The sequence below is a fragment of the Convolutriloba macropyga genome, chromosome 4 (assembly GCF_964194025.1).
Source record: "Convolutriloba macropyga chromosome 4, txConMacr16.3, whole genome shotgun sequence".
NCBI lineage: Eukaryota > Metazoa > Xenacoelomorpha > Acoela > Convolutidae > Convolutriloba > Convolutriloba macropyga.
The window spans coordinates 68,546,801-68,572,570 of NC_134471.1; the positions used below are offsets into that span (position 1 = coordinate 68,546,801).

Below are 25,770 nucleotides of genomic sequence, written 5' to 3' on the forward strand. Positions count from 1 at the left end.
ACTGAACTTGCACAGTGTTTGTTTTAAAATGGTTACGTGACTCTGCAGAAGTCACTTCGAAATTCTGACATTATATCTTGAACCGCTTCGCGGTTCTCGATAAATGCCAGAAGTTCTCAGTGACTTCAAGTAGATCCACGTAACCATTATTTCCAATACAAGTGTTTCTTTACCACAACCCGGGTTGCCCATCATACAATTTTCCTTGATTTCATACAAGGTCATATAGGATTTCTTAGGTTCCATACAGGGATTGTACAAAGAAATACGTTAGGACATCATATATGATCTTTGTAGGATTACCGGGAAAGGTCAACCCGGGATTTTAGAGGACACAGAAAGTTCACTAGTGGAATTACTCTGGGACAATGGTGCTGCATCTGAAGATTCCTGAGTACTTTTAGCACTTTTTAGGTTTTGCGTACTCGCATGTACAAATAAAGCACCAATTGTACAATCAATAATTTTAAAGGATTATCAACGCTAATTAAACTTTTTGGTTTAATTATTAAATTTTTTGGTTTAATCTTTTTGGTTCAAGGTTGGATACGGTGACCATGCCAAGGCCTAATATGTCCTTAGAAATCAAATTCAATACTACCTGTGACGAAAACTGCTAAATTCTGAAAATCAAAAGCATAAAGACGTCTTTAAACATATTAAATACTAAACACACAGTTGCGGGCCAAACTTCTCAAGAATCAATTATTGCAACCCGGAAAAAACTTTTTCTCGCAAAATATTGATTTTTGAAAACACGCACTTAGAGCAGGACAATGGGTAGGCGCCGCATTAGTGAAAGCAAAAACTGAGAACTGACTACTTTAGACTGAAACAATTTAAAAATTTTTTTATGACAAGAATTGTTGAGTCAGGATTGAAAATTAATTAATGGTGGTAAAAGTCAACTAAATTTTGCGATTTGCTGTTGCTTGACAGTCAAATTTCTCGAAAAGCTGCTGGTCAAACTTCTCGTCGACGAAGATTCATTAAAAAGGTTTTTCAAAAAAATACTGCTCAAGGTTATACCACTAATTTAAAGATAAATTGTTTTGTTTTGAGGAAATGCGACCAATTACTTGAGTAGATTAGAAATAAAAGCAAGCAATTTTTTATTGAGTCTTAAATATCATGGAATGTGATATTCCCACTGTTCAAACTGTAATGTATACTGTTTCTGAAGGAAATAAGAAACAAAATCATTTTTTCTGGTTTTTTCTTTAATTTTGTATTTCTCATTTTTCTCTAACACCAAATTGGTGCTTTTCAACGTAAATGTTCCTTGTGATAAGTCGAAGTGTTCTTACAAGATATTTTGTATTTTTAGCGGGTTCATACTGTATTTATACAACTACGTTTTATATACCTAAGCGTACTGGAAAAGCAAAAATTGAAGAGAAAGTTAAAATCTATTGAAAAAATTAATCCTAGGATTCTTCTTAGACCGATTTTGGAAATCAAGAACAGAAGTTTGAAAAATGATGTTTGACAATTCATATATAGCATGCCTCCAACTTTTTTCTTTCTCGACGGGAGTTATGTAAATTCAAACTCATAACAATTAAACGATCAAATAGTCACATGGTCACAAAATTAACGAGAATTATCATGATAAAATAATATCAAATTATATCAGGAATTATATTCAAAAATCTACTTTTTGCGCCAACTATGGCGGTTTGTTTGGGATCGCTCTCATATATCCCATATCCTTTATAGCTTTAAAAGTTATTTTTATTTTTAGGAAAAAGACAATCAGAAGAAAACTATATACTGTGTTTAACTGCTCTTGAACGAAGTTCATAGCAATTATTGTAAACGTGTGTGTGTGTTTTATGCAAATTTTTCGCTTGACCGTTTTGACTTTTCGAGTGACTTTTACGCCCTTGACTTTTTGCGTTTCGCGTGATCTAAAATTCTCTCTCTCTCAATCACAATTTCAAGCAGCTGAACTCAACTGGCGGCAATTTAATACTAAAACTCAAATGGAAAGTGCGCCGAAACTGGTGCCATTCTTCACTTTAAATCTTAATAGTGGTATATGTTAACCTCTAATGTGGTTACTTGCAGCCCACTATTGAATTTCTTAGTCCCATTTAGGCTCCCCCCCCCCCCCCCAACTGAAGCAGGTTGCAATTGATTAGAGCTCCCACTAGTCGTTCGAGAGCAATTCTTCCGACGTTAGTCGGTTATATTTCTTTAATAAAATTGATTGATGTTTATAATTTGTGCTTGAATTATTTGAAGTATTGTTTGTTTCAAGTATATTTAACCACATGGCTATAATATTAATTTACTTGTTGCAAAAAAAATATAGAAATGGGACTTAACGGAGTTGGATTTTTTGCAGCCGTGATGTGCTCCATGAGCCAGGAGTACAAGTCATGTTCAGTGGCCGCTCCGGAGATCTGCAACCGACCCATGAACCAATCCAGTCTTCTTGACTTCAGCTGTGTGGAGGGATGCTACTGCGCCGACGGATTTATCTACGACCCAAGTTAGTCGTCTTGCAATAGCAATAGATTAGTTTTGAATTCAATCAGCTCAGTAATCAGAAAACATTTATTACAACTGAACCTACAATTTTGATCATAGATTTTTGTAAATTGTGAAAGTTTCGAAATCTATTAAATTGTGCAATGTTTCTACGCTTAATATGACTGACTGACTTCTGTATGTTAGTCTATCTTCATTATCTTGCAAGGGGGTGCTGCAATATTGAAACATTTGACTTATAGTCCTTCTCGTTGGGTCACATTTTATGAACCTGAGCGATGCCATACTGCGGCTGAGTGTGTGTACCATTCGAAGAGCAGTTTTAGTGCAGCTTCTTTATCAAAGATAAATTGGGCTAGGAAGCTGCTATTTTGATAATGAACTAAAGTTACATTTTTAAGAGCCAGTTTCCTACAAATAAAAATTTTTGACGTGAAATAAACTATAGCGCGGTGAAATATTTTTTAACATACACCGTTCGGCTCTCCCAAATGTTGAAAAATGGTAGAGCCGAACGAAAATGACTTTTTGTTCCTGCAATATTTTTGAGAGAGCACGAAAGGTGAATGTTAAAAATATTTCACCGCGCTATAGTATATTTCACGTCAAGCATTTTGATTTGCAGGAAACTGACTCTTAAAAATATAACTTTAGTTCATTAGCAAAATAGCCAGGCTAAAGTAGGGGTTTTCATGGACATCATTTTAATTGTGCCAACTATTTGTTTTTTTACAATTCAAAGAATTTGAATTGTATTGGGGCGCTGTCTTTTTTTTTAAGATCTGTTCACACATTTTCATCATTTTTGAAGTCAAATTGGAGTGGTGATTTTGGTCACGCCGAAACAGGAAATGGAGCGAAAAAGCGAGTGGTTTTGCGGCGTGAATTTTTTTCGCTCTAATTTTAAAATAGAGTGAGAAAACGGTGTTTGAACAAAAATTCGGTTTCTCGGTAGTGGTTTTTTGTTCACATGCGGCAATTTCACTCCAATTTTTACTGTTTTTTCGATTTTTTGGATCGGATTTTTTTCTAACTAGTTTTCCCAATCCATTCACAGCCAATTCTGGACCTAGTTTTTTGTTAGAATCAAAATTACATATCTCACTAGTGGTTTTTTGTTCTCCCTAGCAGCATTTTGAAATTGATTTTCTGTTTTTTTTTGTTTTTTTTTCATCTGATTTTTTAGAAATGGTTTTCCCAATTCACTCATTGTCCGTTCTAGGTCTAGTTGTTTGTTAAGTCAATGAAAATTCTTTGAATTGTACGTCAGGACTTGTCCTGCTATGTTTTTTAAATTATATCTGTTTCACGTTTCCAAATCTGTCGGCAATTTTAACAACTTTATAGCTTCTTGAACAATTTTTAAATCGTTCCGTGACAAATTTATAGCCTGCCGCCATCTTTTCCGTTTTTGCGCCCAGCACAGTATGTACATATTAATTGCACCCCCAGACGCACGTGCCAGATTTTTACACAATGAATTACTATGTAATGTCATGCGCTCTGTAAGTGGTCTTTCATAACCTACTGGCGGGAAGGGGCGTAAACAAAAAAATGCTCCTGTTGATATTTTACAATAAGACATGATTATTGTTAATAGTTTTGATAGCGAGAACTGACTCGAGTTTTTATTAGACCCTTCTCTGGATTTTTCTTCTTCGTCAGTTTATACTACAACCATATCACTTACTTCGAAGCTGGATTTTGTTCAATCTTTTATTAAATTTTGCCATGCGTGAATTTATTTTTCACTCTTATAGAGCCGTTTATTGTCATAAAAATGTTTGTAAAATTTTTTGGTCACACGACTTACCTCGTTCTTGAATCTTTTTTCCGCTCACTCAAATAAACTTTTGTACGGGTTTATTGACGGAGAAATAAAAAACTGCGTAGATGTCACTCTAATGGAAGTTTATTTGACGGCAACTGATAGAAACAACTTATACAAAAAATGAAGTTTCCTCTTCGGTCTCATTTTTTTTCTTTTCCATCTTAAAAACTTGAGAGAACGGTTCTACAAAACTATTGCTACTACATCCTGGCTTTTTGGCAGTTTTTTGTTTAAATGCAGCGTTAAAAACTTTTAAAAAGCTGTAATACATTTTTAGACCCAAAAACCTTTACTTTTTTTCTGATTTTAGTTTTTTTCAGATACCATTGCAAAAATATTCGGTACAATCAGCGCACGCAAATTATTGACATTGTTTCCAATCAAAACAAATTTTTCATACTTATAAATTGACAACGAATTGCTAGTTCTTTAGTAAGCAGTTGGGTAATTTCGCCGAAATGACTTTGTCAATTTTTCTGAAATTTTTCCAGGGTAATTCCTTTCAATATCCGTTTTCACATTTTGATTTCATTAATAGTCATGTTTGAGTAGTGAATTTTTTAGCACAAAATGGACCGACAAATTAGGCTGTTTTGCGTTGTCTTTGCTTTAGTATCACTCCAACTCTATTATAGAAGTAGCAAAATGCATTTAAATTTTTCTTTGCCTCTTATTCGAGAAAATGAGTTTTTGTGCGCGTGCGGCATTTAATTTTTTTGGTTATTGCATTGTTTTGAAATTAATTTAATTTTTTTGGTTATTGCATTGTTTTGAAAATGTGAACTTTTGAAGTCTCTCATAAATTTTTTGGACTGTTATTCAGTATCTGTCCCGCTATGTTGTTTTTGGTTTGTAATTTGATGGTTTTTTTCATAGGATAAATTTTTTACTCTGCAAACCACAATATAGTACTTTTTCATCTTTTCATTGCACTTTTTTGAACTTTTTTTATGTATGTGACGTTGGTTTTTATATTCATTAGTACTGAGTTTTTAACGACACAAAAAGCGTTAGCACTAAAAATTGGTTCATTTAAAGCGAACTTTTGACTGCAGTGAGTTTTTAAAGACTGGCACTATTTGGAACAATTTTGGGTAATAGTTACGCTCACGCCACTTCTTATCGTCCTAAAATCAAGACCTGAGCATATAGAGTGCCTTGAGATCTGGCATTTTTCTCAAGGTCACGTGACTGTCCGAACAGAATTGTGTGGCATTGAGCTGATCGTCATTTGATAACCAAAACCAAAAGTAGAGAAAAATAAGGGGGCTTGTGCCTTCTTCCTATGTATTAAAAGTTTTCCCCAAGTTTTGTCACCTGTCACTCTCTTATTAAATATCACCCAATTCCGATTCTACAAGAGCATCTAAGAAACGTACGATATCAGCGACATCTATAGATGACTAGTTTTTGAATTTTGACATTAACTTGGCATTGTTCTGCAAATTTTTGAAGAGATGCAAAAGAATATGAACAGCAAAATTATCAAGAGAGCCTATTATTGTCCTATTTGAATGAAAAATTGTAACCGAAAAAACTAAATCCAGGTATCCTAATTGTTAATTTTGTTCACAGATACTGATGAGTGTGTGACTCCGGGTAGCTGCTCGTGTGACCTACCCCCCATCTACGGCTACCCCTCTTACATCAAGAACGGAGAGTACATCAAGATATACTGCGATCTGTGGTACGTCTCATCATTCCTTCATGAAATTTGTTGAATCCTTCTGCAAACCTATGTTTTCAATATCCCATAAATTAACAAACCCAATTTTTTTTCAACTGTTCTGTGTCTCCAGTGTTTTTGCATTTTTGTGTTAATAAGGTTTTTCCATAAACATATGAGAGATTTTGTAGACACTAAAACGATAACAGATATTTTGAATCGTTTTAAAAATCAAACTCGAGATCAATTTTTGGTATCTACATGCTTTTAAATAATATCCTACTTTGAATTTTGAAACTTGAATTTTAAATTTGAATTTGAACTTTGAAATTTTGAATCTGTAAGGATAGCGATTAGATAATCAGAATTAAATGAATCTGAATTAACACTAGAGGATTTTGACACAACCTTTATTTGCCTATTTTAGTGATCAATCGAACAGATTGAATATATAAATGTTTCTCTTTAGCTCTCTTTAGACCTGACATGTGTTGGCGGGTTATCAAATCTGGTTTTATTCGAACATCAATTTACTTGATATACATTGTGAAATATTTATTTTCTCCAGAACAAATCAGAATTTTTTCACGCATCCTAGAATAATAAAATTGGTATCAATAATCGAGCTCTTTCAGAGTGGTTCTAATGACACAAATTTTAATTTCTTACCAGCATCTTGCCTTGTTCGATTTCTCAAACATTTTTTTGGTGCTGGCTTGCAATAAGGAACATGAGGCTGAGATAAGATATTTTCCCAGCTTTGCAAAACAGTGCTTATTGAAAAAAGATGATAAAAAAATTTGTTTCATGCCTAGCATTACCATAGGTTTGGTCTTCATCTGATTAAATCATAAGTCACAATTAGCTTGAGAATTTATTAATTTCATTATTTAGCAGAAAGAATTTTCGACAGCGCCTAGATTTAAATCATTCTTTCAACTTTAAATTTCCATCAAAGCTTTTAATAGACATCATCAGCCTCATAAGACCAAAATTACTACTCGAATTTGGCTTCAAAATTCATGAAACTGTGTGAACAGATCTTAAAAATAACAGCGCCCCAATACAGTTCAAATTCTTTGAATTGTGAAAAAAAAAACCAAGAGCATCGCAATATAGCTCAGCTGAGCTTACAGCTTCGCAACTATAAACACGGTGATATCAACATCTAAATTGAAAAAAATCAACTTAATACCAAAGAGCTCTATATTCCAAGGAATTGTGACAACTTAATGCACAAAGATTTAGTTAAGTCCAACTGCTCGGCGTTTATTGGTTTATCTGTTTTTTGTTTTGATTTTTGACCTTGACCCTCCTTGCGTAAATTTGCTGCCTGAATTCTAATTTCCGTTTGGTTGAAACATTGATTGAGGTATGTCAGAATTCAACCTTGAAAGCGGTGACTTATGCAAAACGAAAAAAGGTAGAGCGAATTACAAAAAGGCTTATTTATGCGCTCGCCTTTTTGTAATTCGCTCTACCTTTTTTCGTTTTGCATAAGTCACCGCTTTCAAGGTTGAATTCTGACTTACCTCAATCAATGTTTCAACCAAACGGAAATTAGAATTCAGGCAGCAAATTTACGCAAGGAGGGTCAAGGTCAAAAATCAAAACAAAAAACAGATAAACCAATAAACGCCGAGCAGTTGGACTTAACTAAATCTTTGTGCATTAAGTTGTCACAATTCCTTGGAATATAGAGCTCTTTGGTATTAAGTTGATTTTTTTCAATTTAGATGTTGATATCACCGTGTTTATAGTTGCGTAGCTGTAAGCTCAGCTGAGCTATATTGCGATGCTCTTGGTTTTTTTTTCACAATTCAAAGAATTTGAACTGTATTGGGGCGCTGTTATTTTTAAGATCTGTTCACACAGTTTCATGAATTTTGAAGCCAAATTCGAGTAGTAATTTTGGTCACACCGAAACAAGAACTGGAACGAAAAAGCAAGTGGTTTAGCGGCGTAAAAATTTTTCACTCTAATTTTAAAGAGTGAGAAAATGGTATTCGAACAAAAGTTTGCATTCTCGCTTTTATGATCACACACGTCATTTTAATTTTTTTTCGATTTTTTGGATCTGTTTCACACGTATTCATGATTTTTAAAGTCAAGTTGTAGTAGCGATTTTTTGTCACGTCAAAACAGGAAGTGGAGCAAAAAGCGAGTGGTTTGCGGCGTGAGTTTTTTTCGCTCTTATTTCAAAGTTGAGTGAGAAACGGTGTTTGAACAAAAACTCGCTTTCTCGCTAGTGGTTTTCACATGCGTCAATTTCATTTCGTTTTTTTACTGTTTTTTCGATTTTTGAATTGGACTTTTTTCTAAATGGTTCTCCCAATCCATTTACATGTCCTTCTAGGCCTTTTTTTGTTTTAACCAAATTGCTGCTTCTCGCTAATGGTTATTTGTTCACATGGGGCATTTTGAAATTGATTTTCTGTTTTTTTTCTGATTTTTTTAGAAATGGTTTTCTCATTTCACTCATAGTCTTTTCTAGGTCTACTTTTTTGTTTTATTTTTGTTCAAAGAGAACGGCTTCTATGCGCATGGGGTTCACATTTCCTCTCATTAACGGTTTTTATAAGCGTGAAGTCATTTCTCACACTCTATCAAAAATTTTAAGCTTGATTAGATTTTGATCATAAGCAACTTACCTCACTCAATAAAATGACTTTTGCACTTTAAAACTTAAGTTTATTTTGAATTAATTTAAGGTCAGAGGAACTCATATGTGTAATAAAGGTCCCTAATGAAAAGGCTTCTGCGCAATGAATTTTAACAAGTTTTATTAATTTATGGCTGAAGGTTTTTACATAGCTTTTGATCGGCGTCGATAAGTTTATCAATTTATATCTCTATCTGCTTCTATCTCTATTATACGGCACTTAAGTCTATTCTTTCGCAGGCTGTGTTTATCTGCCGGCTATGTTTATTGAATTGAACGAAACTGCGGGCCAAATAGAACACCTTTTGACGCTTAGTTTTTGATAAAACTAAGCGGCCGTTAATTTTTCTCGTGTTTAGAATATCAAAGTTCCTTGGAGTGTATTCCTAAATTTTTTTAGTGTATTTGAATTAGCGGGTTAAATTAAAACACGTCATATTTTTCACTTTAGTTTTCTCTTTTCAGTTTCAATCCCAGCATGGGTCAGTGTGGTCAACGGTGCCTATTTTCTGGCATTTTTCCGGCTATGTTTCTTTAAATCATTAAATCATTTTTATATTCTTATCAAAAATTTTTCTAATTTTTTTCTGAACTCAAGGATTCAGTGATGGTGGGATTGATGATGCTTTGGGAATCAGGGAAGATATTTACTCCTCCTACTCCTCTTTGCTCACTTTTTAGCTTTAACTTCTCAATAAATAATTATTGTAAATGTTTTTGTTATTTTTCCTTCTATCTACCAATAATGACATTGCTCTATTTTGTGGTCTCAAAACATTTTGTTGTCTCACAATTTGAACTTTTGAGTTGCCGAAAACTCTTGGACCTTTTTCTGCCGCGCATAGATTCAAGTAAGGTTTGTTTATTTTTTTACCCATCGCGAACTGCTGACAAAAGGACTAAATGAGAGAATACACTCTTACGTGGAAATCATTTTATACGTTTGGAGGTGGATCAACAAAAAAAGAATGCCTTGCTTCCTAAATTTAAAAATAAACAAAGGGAATATTTGAATTTTCTTCTGAAAAAGTAAGACAATGAGCTTAAAATCAAAATAATGAAAGCCGGTTCAAGAACTCACTAACCTCAAGTGATATCGGACTCACTTTATGAGAGGGGAGCCCTTCCTTGTTTAAATGTCACCCAATGAGTGGGAAGTTCATATAATTTTACTAGTTTTTGTCCTCATTCATCATCAGGGAGCTACAAAATATCCAAATGGAAGAATTAAGTTTAACCTCTACGTGTTTAATGCAGAAAAGTGCAAAATTGGCGTTGGGCAGTAAAGTTGTGTTTATCAATTGTTATCATCGGACCTTGAAAGATTGATTTAATTTTTTTATGAATGTTGATCAACCTAGATTAAATTTGTTTAAACTACGCTAAAAATTGCAGCATATTATATGAAAGGTGATTGCACAAAAAATGAACAGTTTCTTGCAAATTTTTCGAAGCCTCGAATACGAAATCGAGAATATCGAGTTTTCAAGTTATATCATATTTTAGCCTAGTTAGGTTATTAACTAAATGATCCAAAGGTTATAATATGTTATACCACTCCTGTGTTTGAAGCCACTGCAACAGTCAAAGCAATCTCGAGTGCACAGCTATCCCAGGATGCTCAGTGACGTGCGAGCCATTTGAGGCTCAATGCCAAGGAAAAAACAACACCGAGTGCTACCTGGCTGACCAGCGATGCAATATAGCGTGCAATACGCCATCATGTTGCGACGAAGATGACTGCGCAGGTAAGTCTCACTTTATACCACATTTAATTACTTGTCATTTACTCTGGTTGACATAAAAAATAAAAATTACAATTTTTTTTCTTATTTTCTTCCTAATGTTTTTCCATAGACAGTATGTTCTCAGCGTCTATGTAGTCATCGAACTTTCATAGTTCCGAAATTTAGATAGTTCAATAATAGGGCGATCATACCCTAGTTGAGAAGACCGAACAAAAACGACGCAAGAAATGTTCGGTATGTTTGGTTTTCTGCTTAAGAAATGGTCGGCATGTTCGGTTTGTTCGATATGTTCTGTTTCAAATGTAAGAAGTTGTCGGTATGTTCGGTCTGGAACGTAAGAAAGCTTCGGTATGTTCGATTTTTCAAGATTCGGTATGTTCGGTTTAGCCAGATTCGGCAAATTCGGTTTCAAACGTAAGAGATTGTCTTTCTTCTGTTTATAATACCGAACAAAAACGACGATACCGACGAAAAAATCGTAAGGGCTTTCGTCGTTTTTGGCTAGAAAAAACGACGATACCGACGTTTTCTTACGTTTTCCAACCCAAATTTCTCAACGAGGGTAGGTACTTAATAATGTTGCTCTCGAACAAATTCTGTAGCAGTTAATTTTGTTCCTATAATTTTTTATGAAATTTTTTTCCAGCCTATTTTTCGTCTCACGACGAATTTTCGTATTTTTTGTGTATCGGAACAGGGTGAATTAGTGCATTAGGTTGTTGAGCAGTTCTCTGAAAGCTCTACTAGTCTCTAAGCAAGCGATTCTCCGAAACTGCTGAGAAAAAATAAATTCACGATATGAATGGCGTTATTGCGTCATTTCCGGAGTTTCACACAACAGTCATTTAGAATTGATGTAAGCATGGGTGTATATATCAAAAGGTGGTTTGGAAAAAAAACCCACCAATCTTAAGAAAAAACGCGAATAATTGGCGAAGTTTGAATCTATTACAAGTTAGATTTCATTAGGAATGGACGGGCTCCCTCAGGTATAAATTAAAGAGTCCTAATTTTTGGTCTTAAAATTTTCAACTTTAGCTAGCCATTCAACAACTTAGTCTGTATTGTGTTATGTTGTGATGTTTAGTGCCAACGTGTGACGGGCTTTACTGTGATTTCAACAGAACATGTTTGTCGAGCAAGGAGCTCTGTGATGGTCATCAGGACTGTTTCGATTCCACCGACGAAGAAGGATGCAGTTAGTTCATAGTCATCGTCGTAATCATTTTTGTTCCCCATCAACCAATCGGTGTCGAATTCACTTAGAGATAAACTATTCAACCACTCTCTGCCCTTTAAAGTTATTGGAAAACTTTGCGAATGATCACACTGGTAAAATACAAAAAAGTGATAAAATTTTAATTTGTATTTGCAAGTCCATCTTAGAAATTTTATTGCTCCAAAAATCTCGCTACGGAAAAATATCAAAAAATGGCTGTGGTTCTGAAGTGTAATTTATTCCCCGGTGTTGAAGCGAGTAAAAACGCAAAAGATCAGCCTTAATGCCCATCTCTTCTAGAACATTCCAACCGGCTCTTTGCAATTGTTTTTGCATTCGTGTTGGTAAATAACTAATTTATTGGCAACCGGCCTTAATTCCAACTCAATTTCAGTACTGGGAATGTCTAATTGAAAGTCTAATCCTAGCACTGATTCAAAACTATGATCATAACACTTTTTACACTTGTCAGTCTTGCTCAAGTCTTCGCCAAGACATGGCAAATCCTAATCCAAGTCTTGGCAAGTCTGAATCCAGAATCCAACTCTCGGCCAAGACTTAGCAATCTGGAATCCAACTTTGGGCCAAGTTTTTGCAAGTCTTGATCCAATTCTTGACCAAGAGTTGGCAAATCTGAATCCGGAATCCAACTCTTGGCCAAGACTTAGCAATTTTGAATCCAACTCACTGACAACCCCAGTCGAGACCAGATGGTTATCTTGCAAGATTCTGCCAGAATCTTGCAAAAACTGCCTATCTTGCAAGATCTGGCAGAAAAATGGTTATCTTGCAAGACCTGGCAGAAAAATGGTTATCTTGCAAGATCTGCCAGAAAAATGGTTATCTTGCAAGATTCATGCAAGTTCGTTCCGGTCGAGCTGTCCTCTTATTGGCTCTCATTCATGCAAAACATTTCATTTTGAGCAGAAATTTACTTAAGAATCAGTTGCGTGTTTTTTAAGAAAAATAAAAAAAATTAAATAGATTTTAAATCTGCAAATATGAATTATCTGAATAAAATAAATAAAAATCTGCCTTTCAGAACTGTTAACACAAAATAAATTACTATTAAAAACTATTTTCCTTCAACTTTATCAAGATTTACAAAACTATACGTCTAGATTAACTTTTCTGATGAAAAAATTATGTGATATTATTCTTTGCATCTTAAACAGCTTCCTTTCATTTAATTCAGCTCCTTACGCTAAAGTTTTCTTGCCAATGGACAAAAATGTTGTTATTCGCGGCTAACCAAACTTTTTAGCTTCGAAGGTCTTTAGAAGAGCTGTCGCGCAAATCTCTTGTTGTCAGAATTATTCGCCTTAATCAATTCATCTTGTAGGATCTTGTGCAAAAAAGTGGATATACTAGAGGATTCTGGCAGAAAAATGATAATCTTGTAAGATTCTGGCAGAAAAATGGTTATCTTGCAAGATTCTGGCAGAAAAATGGTTATCTTGCAAGATTCTGGCAGAAAAATGGTTATCTTGCAAGATTCTGGCAGAAAAATGGTTATCTTGCAAGATTCTGGCAAAAAAATGGTTATCTTGCAAGATTCTGGCAGAAAAATGGTTATCTTGCAAGATTCTGGCAGAATCTGCTAGAATCTTGCAAGATAACCATTCGAAATCGACTGGGGAAGGCTTTGCAAGTTTTAATCCAACTCTCGGTCAAGACTTAGCAATTTTGAATCCAACTCTGGGCCAGGTCCTTGCAAGTCCTAATCCAAATCTTGGCCTAGAATTAGCAAGTTTGATTCCAGAATCCAACTCGCGGTCAATACTTAGCAATTTTGAATTCAACTATGGTCCAAGTCTTTGCAAGTCTTAATTCAAGTGTTGGCCAAGACTTAGCAAGTCTAAATACAGAGTCCAACTCATAGCCAAGAGTTAGCGTTTCTGAATCCGACTCTGGGCCTAGTCTTTGCAAGTCTAAGTCCAATTCTCGGCCAAATCTTGGCAAGTCTCAACATAAGTCTTGGCAGTTAAAAGAAGATCCTGCAAACTTCAAAAGAAGCCCTCGGAGAAATTTCAAAAAAGCAACGCTACCAATAAATGCTGCATTTAAAAATCGCTAACTATTCCTGAACTCAGTTTAACAACGCTTTTTTAACACAGAAACAAAAAAACCAAAGAAACGAGAGAGCACCAAAAAGCATTTGAGGATCGTTTTCAAAAATAAAACCATCACGGTTGATTTTTGTTTGATCCCAAGACCCAAAAAAAAACAAAATTAGTTTTTAAAGACCAAATTAAATTTATGATGAAAGTTTTTGTCCCGCTTTTTCTTCACCATTTGTTCAGCCCTCTATCATTTCACCTCGATTTTAATCATTTACAAAATTGGTACTGTTAACATTAGTTCTGTAGTCATTTGGCCATGCCTATGCGGCCCGTGGGACCTGATATGAAACTATTGAAACCAATTATGAGATTATAATAAGATTGTGCGAGACAGCTGCCTTAGTGAGAATCGATAATTAGAGCTTTTGTTTGATTTTGTAGAGTGCGATTGTCTATCAGATGTAGAGCTCAAGTGTAACAGCAGCACTCTACTCACCAATGACATTCTCCAATGTCAGTGCATCAATGTCAACAAGACTTGTGACAAGACTTGCGACTGTTGGGACTGCTCCGATGAAAAGTTAGTACAACATCCAGATGACCTCTAAATGCATACTCTGTCTAATATACATTAGTCTAGTATACCGAATAAACGACAGATATATACTGTCTTGGCAAAATAAATTTTGATTCTATGGGAAGCTTGTAGTCCAAATGTTGCTTCATAACCAACATGAGCCATCGCGGGCGAGGAATGAACAAATTTTTGACCTATATGTTATGGTAGCGATACTTATAGATATAAATGATTAGATGTTTAGTTGTACAGGAGGAATATGTTCAACAAATTGCATCAAAAAATCCCAACCCCCCCCCCCCCCCCCCGCCAACTCGCGGCCCAAAGAACAAATTAAGGTGTCATCATAAATTGCTATTAAGTTATTTATAGTAGGGCACATAGATATAAGTATAAGTCAAAATGAGGAAATAACCAAACTCATTGAGAAAAACTCTTTGGTTAATCTGACGTGTGGTTGTTTTTTCCAGCACATGTGACTACTGCGATGACCATGAATTCTCCTGTGAGAACAACGACTTTTGCATTCCCGAGGACAAAGTCTGTAACAAGTTCCCAGACTGTGAAGACGGGTCCGATGAGTATGGCTGTCCTCCCTGCCAGGACATGACTGATGACGTCACAGATCAGCGACTACCCACTCCTACCTGCGAAGAGGATTACTACATGGTCTTTGACCTCACACCTGTACGTGAACAACTAACATAACTTGGGAATTTTTATCAAACGGAGAATGGGCAAATTCAAAATTTTTCCATGTAATCCATTTTTCCATGTAATCCATTAAGAATAATCTACTGAAAGTTTGCGAAAAAAGATACGTGACAGGATATTTTAGAGATCTTAAAAATATGATCCAAGATTCCTTTGACTGGGAGATCTTTGAACTTTTGTTTGACAACAAGTATCGCAACGTTGCAAAATTCTGTTTTTGATTTCTTTTTTCTAACATAGTATGTTATCTTTATAAATGCGTACTAAATGGTATTAAGATCTTAAGATGAAGTTTTGAATGACATCGTTTTTTAATGATGGCAGGGATCAGTTCTGGACTCGTTCCAAGTGAATGCAACTCTAATCCTGGCTTTGACTTCATCGGTGCGAGTCTTCTACCTGGACTCCCTGGAAGCCAACGCCCAGAAGCAATCCGGACAACTGCCAGACCCAGCTGACGTAAGAAAAACTTCTTTTGATTCCGAAATTAATCATCGATGGCCTCCAACGACTTAGCATTATTGTCGATTTCGAGCATAAACGTTCAATTTTGTAATCAAAGTCTATTTCAGATCTTATTACATAGGTCCTTACTTACAGTCGGGGAGTTAACCTCGCTAGCACTCAGAAGAAGCGAATTAAACTTAACCTAAATTTGATTGCGACTGTACGAGTAATTTTCTTGGAAACTAGCCTAGTCTAAAACCGATTGTTATCTTGTAATTATAATGATTATCACCTTTATTTTTTTGGTATATTATAATATTTATCCGAATAAAAGCGATAATACTCCTTTTCAACGCTACACGGAGAAACAATTGAGAAATTTTTCATATTCGATGAGAAAACTAACATATTTGGTAATATCTTGAGTCAATAATAAGAAAGAGAAAAATAAATATCATGAACCTAAAGGCCCAAGAACAATATCTTCTCCAAACTACACCCACCAATCTGCATCGATTGCGTAACACAGAAATTTAAGTAACTTTTCCGACAGTTTGGATTCGACGTGAGGTTCTATTAAAAATGATTGATTTGCACACGAAGTCGTCCAAAAATGCTACTCTGTTGATAATACGGATACATATATATATATATATATATATATATATATATATATATATATATATATATATATATATATATATATATATATATATATATATATATGTTGACATGTTTCAGTCTGACCAGGAGTTCACATTTGAGAGGATGGAGGGAGTGAGTGACATTGCGACTGTGAAATTCCAGTTTAGCCAGGATGAACAGTGGCCAGACACTGTCCGCATTATATTTAGATTCACAGAAGTCTGCAGCACTCTTGGCGTCTCCATCGATCTCAAGGGATGCTACGGTAAGACGAGCCCAGTCTTCTCCCAGTGAACTGAAACTCTATACACCCTGAAAAGAAACATACCAAATCTTGGTAAATCTTGCCAAGATCTTGACATGGTACTTACAATGAAAATATCAAGATTTGTAAGAATATTAAGATTTGAAAATATCAAGATCTTTGCATGGGTATCAAGATACAAGATCTTGGCACGATAACCAAGAAAGATTAACCATGACATGGCAAGATATGCCAAGTTGTAAATATAAAAGCACTTTAAACAAGATTTAGCACGAATTCATATGATCAAGCGCGATTATCAAGAATTATCAAGAAAATTCAGCTAACTTTGCAGTATCTAGCGAGGTCAATTTTTGAGAAGACAGTGCAGGAAGACTAAAATTGGGCTTGAGAAGACTTGTCGACCATTATCATGCTTACCCTACGTGTAACTTAAGTAGAAGGAGCAGAAAGAAATATATAACCCACAAAGTCTTTTAAAGTTCGCCTTTTAAAGTCAGCCACTCACCTTTTAACTAGAGACATCTTAAGCACCGTTTGTTGACTGAGCAGAAATTATGGAATTTGAAAATAATGGAGTTAGTGATTGTTCAGCTCCAACCTACTGTGAGGAAATGGAAGAAGGGGAGGAGTCGACAGAAGCGGAATTCCCAATCACGTGTCAAGATGGCAGGAATGTCATAGAAAAGGACCCGGTATGTTAAAAGCGTCAAAACACTTCCAAATGTAATCTGTGCATCAGATCAGATTGACAAAAGCTTAGAATACCCGGGTCGAGAAAACTTCTGAAAATTATGGAGAAAGCGCTGATTTTTCGCGCGTTTCTTACCCGCAAAATTGGATCTAGTTTTTCCCCGGGGAAATTTTAGTGCAAAAACCTCACATAGTAATTCGCTAAAATTCGCTGAAACTTTGCGAGAAATCCGCCAATTTTGTTTAAAAAAATTACGTTTTCTGAGTCGCGTACTCCGCTCTCGGGTTTCGTATCCATCTCTTTCCACTTCGCTCCAGTGAGTCTTCAAATTTTTACCATTTTATTTGATTTCATATTAATAAGCAATTTTGTAAGAAATGCGCTGAAAATATGAACAAACAGCGCTAAAAATTTATGACAGCTCATTTATTGCATAATTTCAGCCCTTTGCGTACGACACCCTTTGTGTTAAGTGTCAGTGTACAATCAAATTAAATGGTAAAAAACTAAGGAATCAGCGCCAAAAAGCGTTGAAATGCATCAAAAATTATTTTTAAATTGTGCTGAATTTAAGTGCATTTCTTTAACAAAACTGAATTGCATTTCAGCGTATTAGTATGAAAGAATTTTGAGTTGAATTTTCGAAAAATACAAAGCATTCAATGTATTTTTTTTGCAAAACAATGCGCTGAAACGGCTCTGACATCTCGAGCCGAGTGGAAACTTTACCTGTTCGGAGTTAACTTGAACACTGGGAAGAAACCTTATCCAAATAAGTTTGAGAAGTTCTAAAGAGAAAACAACTGTTGCAAACTTAATAAACTGCTTTTCCATTTTCAGAAAATTTTGTGCACACGTGTTATCAAGGCGCTTTAAAAAAACTAGTCAAGTTGTTTTTTGATGAAGTTTCAAAATTAATTTTTCATAGAACGCCAAACTGAGACTAAAAATAGAGTTTTCTACATATAAACAAATAAAGTAATTGAGCAATTACCGAAAAAAATTAGTGGGAAAAAATTTTGAGAGCTATTGACGAAGTGATTTGAAATGGGAAGATGCTGCTCGGAAACCAGTATCCAGCAATTTTCTCTCATTAGGTCAAAACCGTAAGACCTTTAATTGGTATACTGCAAGGAACCAAAAAGTTTCAAAAAATCTGGCAGGATTACTGTTTTGAAGCTATTGGCTTTTTTGAGAAATTTTGTGTTCCAGTCGTTGATTATTAATTATAATTTTTATATCCTAATACAAATAGGATGTATGCGTTACCGTCATTGTCATACCTCTGCGTGTATCAAACTCGTGATATACCATCAATTTGCTACACGTGAATTTAGGAAACAAATCCGTCTCTAGCGTTCAAAGTTTTACCCATCGTGTGATTTTAGCCAGCAACAATTGAGGAGATAGTCGCGACGTTGAAAGACAACAGTGTAGATGATTCCATGAAAAATTCAACAGTTGTCATAGTTGTGACGGATGATGAGGGCAAGACATACACTATCAACGAGACGTACGATGTGGTCGAGATCACAGACCTCCCCGTACGTCAATCTAAACTCACTTCTTTCAATTCTATTTACTTTGATCATTTGTAATTTTGCTAATAGTCAGAACAAAAGTATGATCAAGAAATGAGAGTCGGAAACCATCGGCAAAACTTTGTTCGATATCTGCTAAAATTTAAAGATTTGTTTTATAATTTGAGAGAACTTCAGGGAGTTTCTAACACCATTATTAGAAAATTTCTTCAATCGGATCGCCGAAAAAATTGTATAGTGTGCTTCACATTCAAATAATTGCAGACATGCTGGCTAGTTCGGGTAGAAACTGTGACTCAACGAAGTTCAATATAGTTTTTTGAAAAAAAATACGAGCTAGCAATCATTTTTTTCACTCACTTTATAATAAGATTAATCAAAATTAATCGGGTAGCTTTTCAGATTTCTTGAGATTTTTCGAACCGTTTACCAACTTAGTCAGGCAAATGAACTAATTTCTGGTTCCAAAATTTTAGCCCATTCATCATCGCGAAATTTTAAACGAAAGTATTGTCAACTCAATATAGCACATAATCATGCTAAAAATTTTCGGCATAATTTTAATATAACGCTTTTCGGCGCATTTCTGATATGATCCTTTCAATTGTTTTCAACCCAAGGTCGCTTTAGCAATAAACTTTTCAGAAGAAACTGATTAGATTGAATTTAAAGTATTCCGGAAAGGAACCCCAATTTAGGTAGGAACAAAAAACCCTAATGATAAATACCCGCAGGGAAAACAAACCCCCACGGGAATGAACCACCCTCTTGAATTTTGAAGGACTGCGCATTTGGTCATTCCTTAGCGTCCGCGGAAGTTGATATATAAACCACAGCAACCGAACAATTTATTACGACCAAAATTTTATGTTAATACGGTGTTCATTTCCGTTTTTCTAATTTTTTCCTTTCTCAAAAGGTTTTACGATTTCAAAGACTTGCCCTTATTTCCAGTCCAACCCAACGTACTCAGACGTGGTGTCTAAAGGAGGCCTTCCTTTCCTAGTCGAAGAGACAGGCCAAGATGACATTTTGACCGCTCCAATCGGCAGACGAGGATCAACTGTGTTCCCAAACACCACCAAAATTGAACTCATCTTCTCAGAGAGTTGTGAGAAGTTTGATCTTGGAACCAACACAACCGGATGCTTCAGTAAGTTGGAATCATAATGCACGAAGAATTGCCTTACATGACTACGCATTTTGAAAACAAGGAAAGCATGGTGCTTTTATAAACACGCCTGCGTCTGACAATAGAAAAAAAATAATTGTTTTTAGATGCATGCATAAAAGTTTTTTGATGCTTCTTTTCAACATGGATAATATAGAATTGTATTATGACTGAACGGACTGATATCTGGCTGCTGTTCCAGAGCTTCATTGTCAGCTATTTTGTAATGAAATTTAGCAATATTTGACTCTCATCAGATAGCTTTCAGGTGAAAAGAAATTGCATACTCCAATGGAATTTAAGTTCCTGTAAAATCAGTCTTGCAAATTATAAGAAGAACAAGGAGGCTCGTTGATGTGCGTTTGCACGTGATGTTCCGACCCGCGCTCATCTACATTTTTGACTTAAATGCCAACCACATGAAGAGAAAATCAAAAATAGATCTTTGATTTTAAAAAACCGTTACACAAACTACTAAGTGAACTAAATAATGCCATGCCTCATTTCATCGCCCTCAAGATTGGCCATTAAAAACACTGTAGGAGAAAAAAACAAACAACAAAATGAGCAGAAGCAAAAACATTTTATGCGGCAAAAATTCAACATCTAAACTTAAAAGCACCTAGCAACAAGGTTGAAATTCAATCAGATAAAACCTTAGCTGCACAAGTTAAATTTTTTGTTACTACAAAGCAGATAGGACTTTATACTATTAAAACAAGGCAAAAAGTTGACTTTATACTATTAAAACAAGGCAAAAAGTTGAAAAAAAGTTGAAAAAAAAATATCAACCAATATTATATAAACAAAAAATTTTGAAACGTCTTGAAAACCATTAGCTTTTAACGAAAAAAATCTCGATACATTTACTAAAGTCAATAACCAATCACACGGACTTGTGTTTGATTAGTATAAGCCACCGAAACAGACTAAAAATGTAATAAAACAGAAAAGGTTACAAACAGTTTTATAAAACACAAACATTTGAAGCCTTCGCTGTTATCTGAATTAAAAGCTTTAGCTGTTATCTGAATTTTTTTTGTTTTTTATTTCAATTGCCATTTAAATTAATTCAAGTAAAATTTTACTGAGAGATTAATTATGTTCACTAGCGCTTCATTCGAAAATCATTGTGATCTAGTATTACGCGAATGTGCTTAAAGAAAAGAAAAAGAACAAGAAAATTGAACACTAACAAAATTTTTTTTAAAACGCATATTGTCCTACTAACAAAACATCAGTTAATATCGTAACATTAATAGACATGCTAATATTTATGTTAAAAAGAAGTCGATGGGGCCTCTCGATGATGATAAATAGATACATGTTGACAAATAAAGCAACAGAAACTATAAAATTTAAGAAAATGAGAAAATGCTTGAAAAGAAATAATATCAAAAACTTTAAAACTATTTGCTATAAACCTCAGTTAGAAGATTATGAGACCTATCGGCATTTTAAGACTACATAGAAAAACAGGCGAAAATAGCAAACTGAAAAAAAATTAAGAGAGAGAGAGAGAGAGAGAGAGAGAGATGTGTCGAAGCCGTTAAAAACTGAACTATTCAGTAAAAAACTTTCTTTTTCAAATCAGTTTTCAAAAACGATTGATTTTTTTTTTAACATTATGACTCAATACAGCACTCTCAGGATTGGCCAAGACTGTTAGAAGAAAAAAAAACAAACAAGGAGGCCGCTCGTTTGGTAGACGAGGATCAAAGCAAGCAACAAATATAAAAAAAATTAAAATCACGAAATTTTTGAGAAAAGCCGTAATATCAAAGCCATAAAACAAATTTCAAAAGCTTTCAAAAGAAGTCAATAAAAATTAAGTTATAATCAATTATCCCTCAATCGGATGCAATAATTTGTGTCACTCTTGAATCATCAATAAGTCATCAGAATAAGTCGTATTATTATGAGAACGAAATCAAGTACGGGCAAGAATAGACAAAAATCAGTTGAAGAGTGCAAGAACACAGTGCCGAGATCATTCAAAACAAAACGTTTTTCTCTGAACAACGTATCTGGGATCAATTGAGCGTCTTCTCTAAGCCAATGGGAACTGTCAATAACAGGATAATGTGGTAGGTTTTCAATTGGAACCAAAATCTTGTAGAAAGATCGAAAGTTAAAAAGAAAATTGAGAAGTCGTAACATCGAAATCATAAAGATAGTAGTTAGAAGACAAAACCACAAAACAGATTAAATTGGGCTGCAGCAGAAAAAGAAAAGAATTAAGTGCGGTCTTGTCATTACTGAGACCGACTTACAGTTCACCAAAAAAAGCTGAAGATCGGTTAATGTTCAAATTATTTCGAAAAATTATTTTTAAAGTCTTAACAGCCATTAAATTCAACAGCTTTCACGAAAATCAATAAATACCTTAAAACCTGCCTCGATGGTAAGACGAGGATGTTTGTCATTCTCAGGTCATCCATAGGACATCACGTTACGTCTTAAGACTATGAAAACAACAACAAATGCAAGCAAAAACGGAAAAATCAGTAGAAAAGTACGAGAAGAAAGTCTCGGAGACATTTAAACCTGAAGTTTTTCTCTGATAACTTTATCTATAATCCATTGAACATCTTCTTAAAGTGAACGGATAATATCAATATTAGGATGCTGTGATAATATTTCAAAAGGAACCAAAATTATGAAAAAAAACAGTCAAAAATTTTTTTCGTTTAGGAGAACTCGTGGCATTGAAGTCATAAAACAAATACTTAGCAGATAAACGGCGACAACGATTGATTTTGATTGCATTAGAAAAGAAGTGGGCCTTGTCAACAGTGAGATCGATTCACAGTTCACAGAAACAAGTTTAACATCTGTTGATATTCAAAAACAGTTTTTTTTTGAAAAAATATTTTTCAAGACTTAACAGTCATAAATTGTCCTCTCAAATGTCTACATAGGTTCAGTTACTGCTTTTTTGGAAGCATATTGCACATTCAGTCAGCGAGTCGATGCCATAGGACTACAAACATTTCACTAGTATCTCAAAAAGAATATCAAAATTCAAATAAATTACGAAAACTCATAGTAGGAGCAATGAAAAAATGAGCGATTCTTTGGAAACGAATTATTTTTCATTGGGCATCATTTGAATGTAAATGAGGTTTGTCATCAACAATACCTTGATTTGAAAAATGACCAGTCTCTAAGTGACTTGAAGAAAAATATGAAATGGTTTTTTCAAATAAAAGCTCTCAAAAAGAAATCGAATTTTTTTTATAGTAAACTTCCCTATGAGACAATAACTAGACCTTTGATGGCCTTTCATCTATTAGAAACGCAGAGTTGTTGGATTTGTAAAATAAATTGTAATTTTGAATAATTATTTATAGAGAAAAATCTTAATTTGAACGAAATTTATGCTAAATGTGAACAAAACATGCCAAAGATCACGTGTTCACGCGAAACTTTAAACCTCAATATCTCCTCGAAAAAAAAAAACATAGCAGGACAAGTCCTGACGTACAATTCAAAGAATTTTCATTGACTAAACAGAAAGCTAGACCTAGAACGGACTATGAATGGATTGGAAAAACCATTTAGAAAAAAATCCGATCCAAAAAATCGAAAAAACAGTAAAAATCAAAGTGAAATTGCCGCATGTGAACAAAAAACCACTAGTTTTTGTTCAAACACCGTTTTCTCACTCTACTTTAAATTTAGAGCGAAAAAATTTCACGCCGCAAAACCACTCGCTTTTTCGCTCCACTTCCTGTTTCGGCGTGACCAAAATCACCACTCCAATTTGACTTCAAAAATCATGAAAATGTGTGAACAGATCTTAAAAAAAAGACAGCGCCCCAATACAATTCAAATTCTTTGAATTGTAATAAAATTGAAATTCAAAAAAATCTTTTCGAGATTTACGCTGGACGAACTTTTTAGTGATACCACTCACATTTCTCTACGATGAATATATCGATCGGCCAAAATTGTCTGAACAAAAAAAACCATTTGAGCATATAGTTCCTCCCCCCACAAGTGGGGTCGGAACAATAAATAGCAAACATAAGAAAAGAAAAAGTCAAAAACTTAATCCAAAAAATATTATTTTATAGAGGCACTATCGAGTTTGTGTTTGCGATCTTTGCGCTCATAAACTCCCAGAGAAAAATTCAGGGTTGTCGAATTACTATATCTCTAGAATTTGGTTGGATTTGTAATGAAAATCCGCTATATTCATTTAGCGGAAAACCCACATTTGAAATTATCTGCTTTTTTGGGTGTCATTAATATGAGATGTCTGTTTAGAACCCGAGACAACCGCGGTCACTTACTCCTCGACACCGACTCCTAAGAACTGTGCCAGCTTCGGTTTGGATAATGAAATAGTCTCTGACGTCACTGCGATGTGTCTCGATAACATGACAGACATCGGAAACTTCCTACAGATTACAAACCCCGATGACACTCTGGAAATTGATAACATTGTTTTGACCAATATCCGATTGGACGAAGACTCCATTGTGTTGATTTACGACGTGGAAGACACAGGGCCTGTCGACATGGTTGTCAATTTGATAATGTCATTTGATGGCGCTCAAATTGCTTTCTCAACATTCGGTGATGGATCTAAACTTGTCATTATCGATATGACAAGTGCATCAAAGATCATGATAAGGAAAGATGACACGGTAATAGTTTGACCTTATCTGTAGTATATACCAAGCTCGATAAACGAATTTCCCACAGGATAAATTCAAAATAAAAAACAATGATATTTTCTGAATGAATCTACCCCCTCTTGAATTGAGCTATTGTGCGATCTTGTTATATTGTGATCTTGGTTTTTGTTTTTGTTTTGTCGTCTGACGCTCTTATTCGTTTTACAATTTTTCACGCCGCAAACTTCAAAAAAGCAACTTTGATTATCTTTTCATACTGTTATTTCACTTCTCTTTTGCTACTTTTATGGGCGTGACGCCAGTCTTTTAATTAATTGGCGATGAGTTTTAGGCTGAACTGTCTGATAGATGTTTTGATCATAACTGACTTACCTCATTCTGTAAGATGATTTATACCTTTCATAGGGTCATTTTAAATTACACTAACTCATTTCAAGGTCAATATAGGAGTCCTATATAGTAATCAAGGTCAATATTAAAACATGACGAGCAAAATTTTAAAAAAGATTTTGATTTATTAGTTTATTAATAGCCTCATCTTCTCAGCCGGCTATTATAGCGCTCCTATTTTTTTTACTTCGTCGAACTTTTTTTCGCTTTACCATTTTGCCGCTTTTTCGACATTTTGTGTGAAATCTTTTTGACTTCTCTAGGCTAGTTTCTCTCTTCATCAGTTGCTCAGCAAAGCAATTCAAAATGAACAGAGTCAGTATAAAAAATTGAAGTCAGAAGTAGAAACGGGATAAACCCATGAAGCCCAAATTTAGATGCCCGCTATTTGAACGTCGTTCCTATAATTCTTAGTTACCATCTCTAATGCTTATTGGTATTGATAGTAGCCCCTGTAGCCTCTCTATAAGAAACAGAAGTACGTTATGTTCAACAACGAAATGCCATCAAAATAAATTGGACTTAAAAAATGTTTTTGTACAAAAATCTTTTTTTTTCAATATCTTCTATTCTCTCAATCCCAATCATGCTTATTGGAATCAACGGCGGCTATTTTCCGGCAATCTGCCGGGTACGTTTAACTTTTTAGTTTCAAAACGTTTTGGCCCTTAAAAGGGCATTCTTTATCTGTTGCTGTCTATATTCCCCATCACGTACGGCTGTTTCGAGCTTTTTTTCGACAATCTGTCGGCTTTGTTTAACATATTTTTGCCAAATTTATAGCCCTCAGCTCTCTCATTAAAAATAATGTCTCTAGACAAAAAAGTTCAGAGAATTAAGTTGACGCTTGAGACACCCGATATTTTAGTTTTCGTTTCAATTTAATTTTGTGCACTATTGTTGACAACTTCAAATGTCAAAACGCTTCAAAATCTAAAGATCTGTCAGAAGTATATTACAATATTAGAATGAACCTAAGGGAGCGTGATTTAGTT

General features: G+C 34.7%; 1 protein-coding gene across 1 annotated transcript in view; it reads left to right on the forward strand.

Annotated features, from left to right (window-relative positions):
* LOC142337852 (uncharacterized) overlaps nt 1-25,770 on the forward strand; it is a 125,311-nt gene that overhangs the window by 75,321 nt on the left and 24,220 nt on the right. Inside the window, exons 28-39 of the mRNA XM_075387408.1 lie at nt 2,351-2,497; nt 5,903-6,014; nt 10,228-10,403; nt 11,491-11,601; nt 14,127-14,265; nt 14,733-14,949; nt 15,301-15,435; nt 16,165-16,333; nt 16,928-17,028; nt 18,416-18,571; nt 19,523-19,721; nt 24,012-24,394. Coding sequence (XP_075243523.1) covers nt 2,351-2,497; nt 5,903-6,014; nt 10,228-10,403; nt 11,491-11,601; nt 14,127-14,265; nt 14,733-14,949; nt 15,301-15,435; nt 16,165-16,333; nt 16,928-17,028; nt 18,416-18,571; nt 19,523-19,721; nt 24,012-24,394 — 2,045 coding nt within the window. The remainder of the gene's footprint in view (nt 1-2,350; nt 2,498-5,902; nt 6,015-10,227; nt 10,404-11,490; nt 11,602-14,126; nt 14,266-14,732; nt 14,950-15,300; nt 15,436-16,164; nt 16,334-16,927; nt 17,029-18,415; nt 18,572-19,522; nt 19,722-24,011; nt 24,395-25,770) is intronic.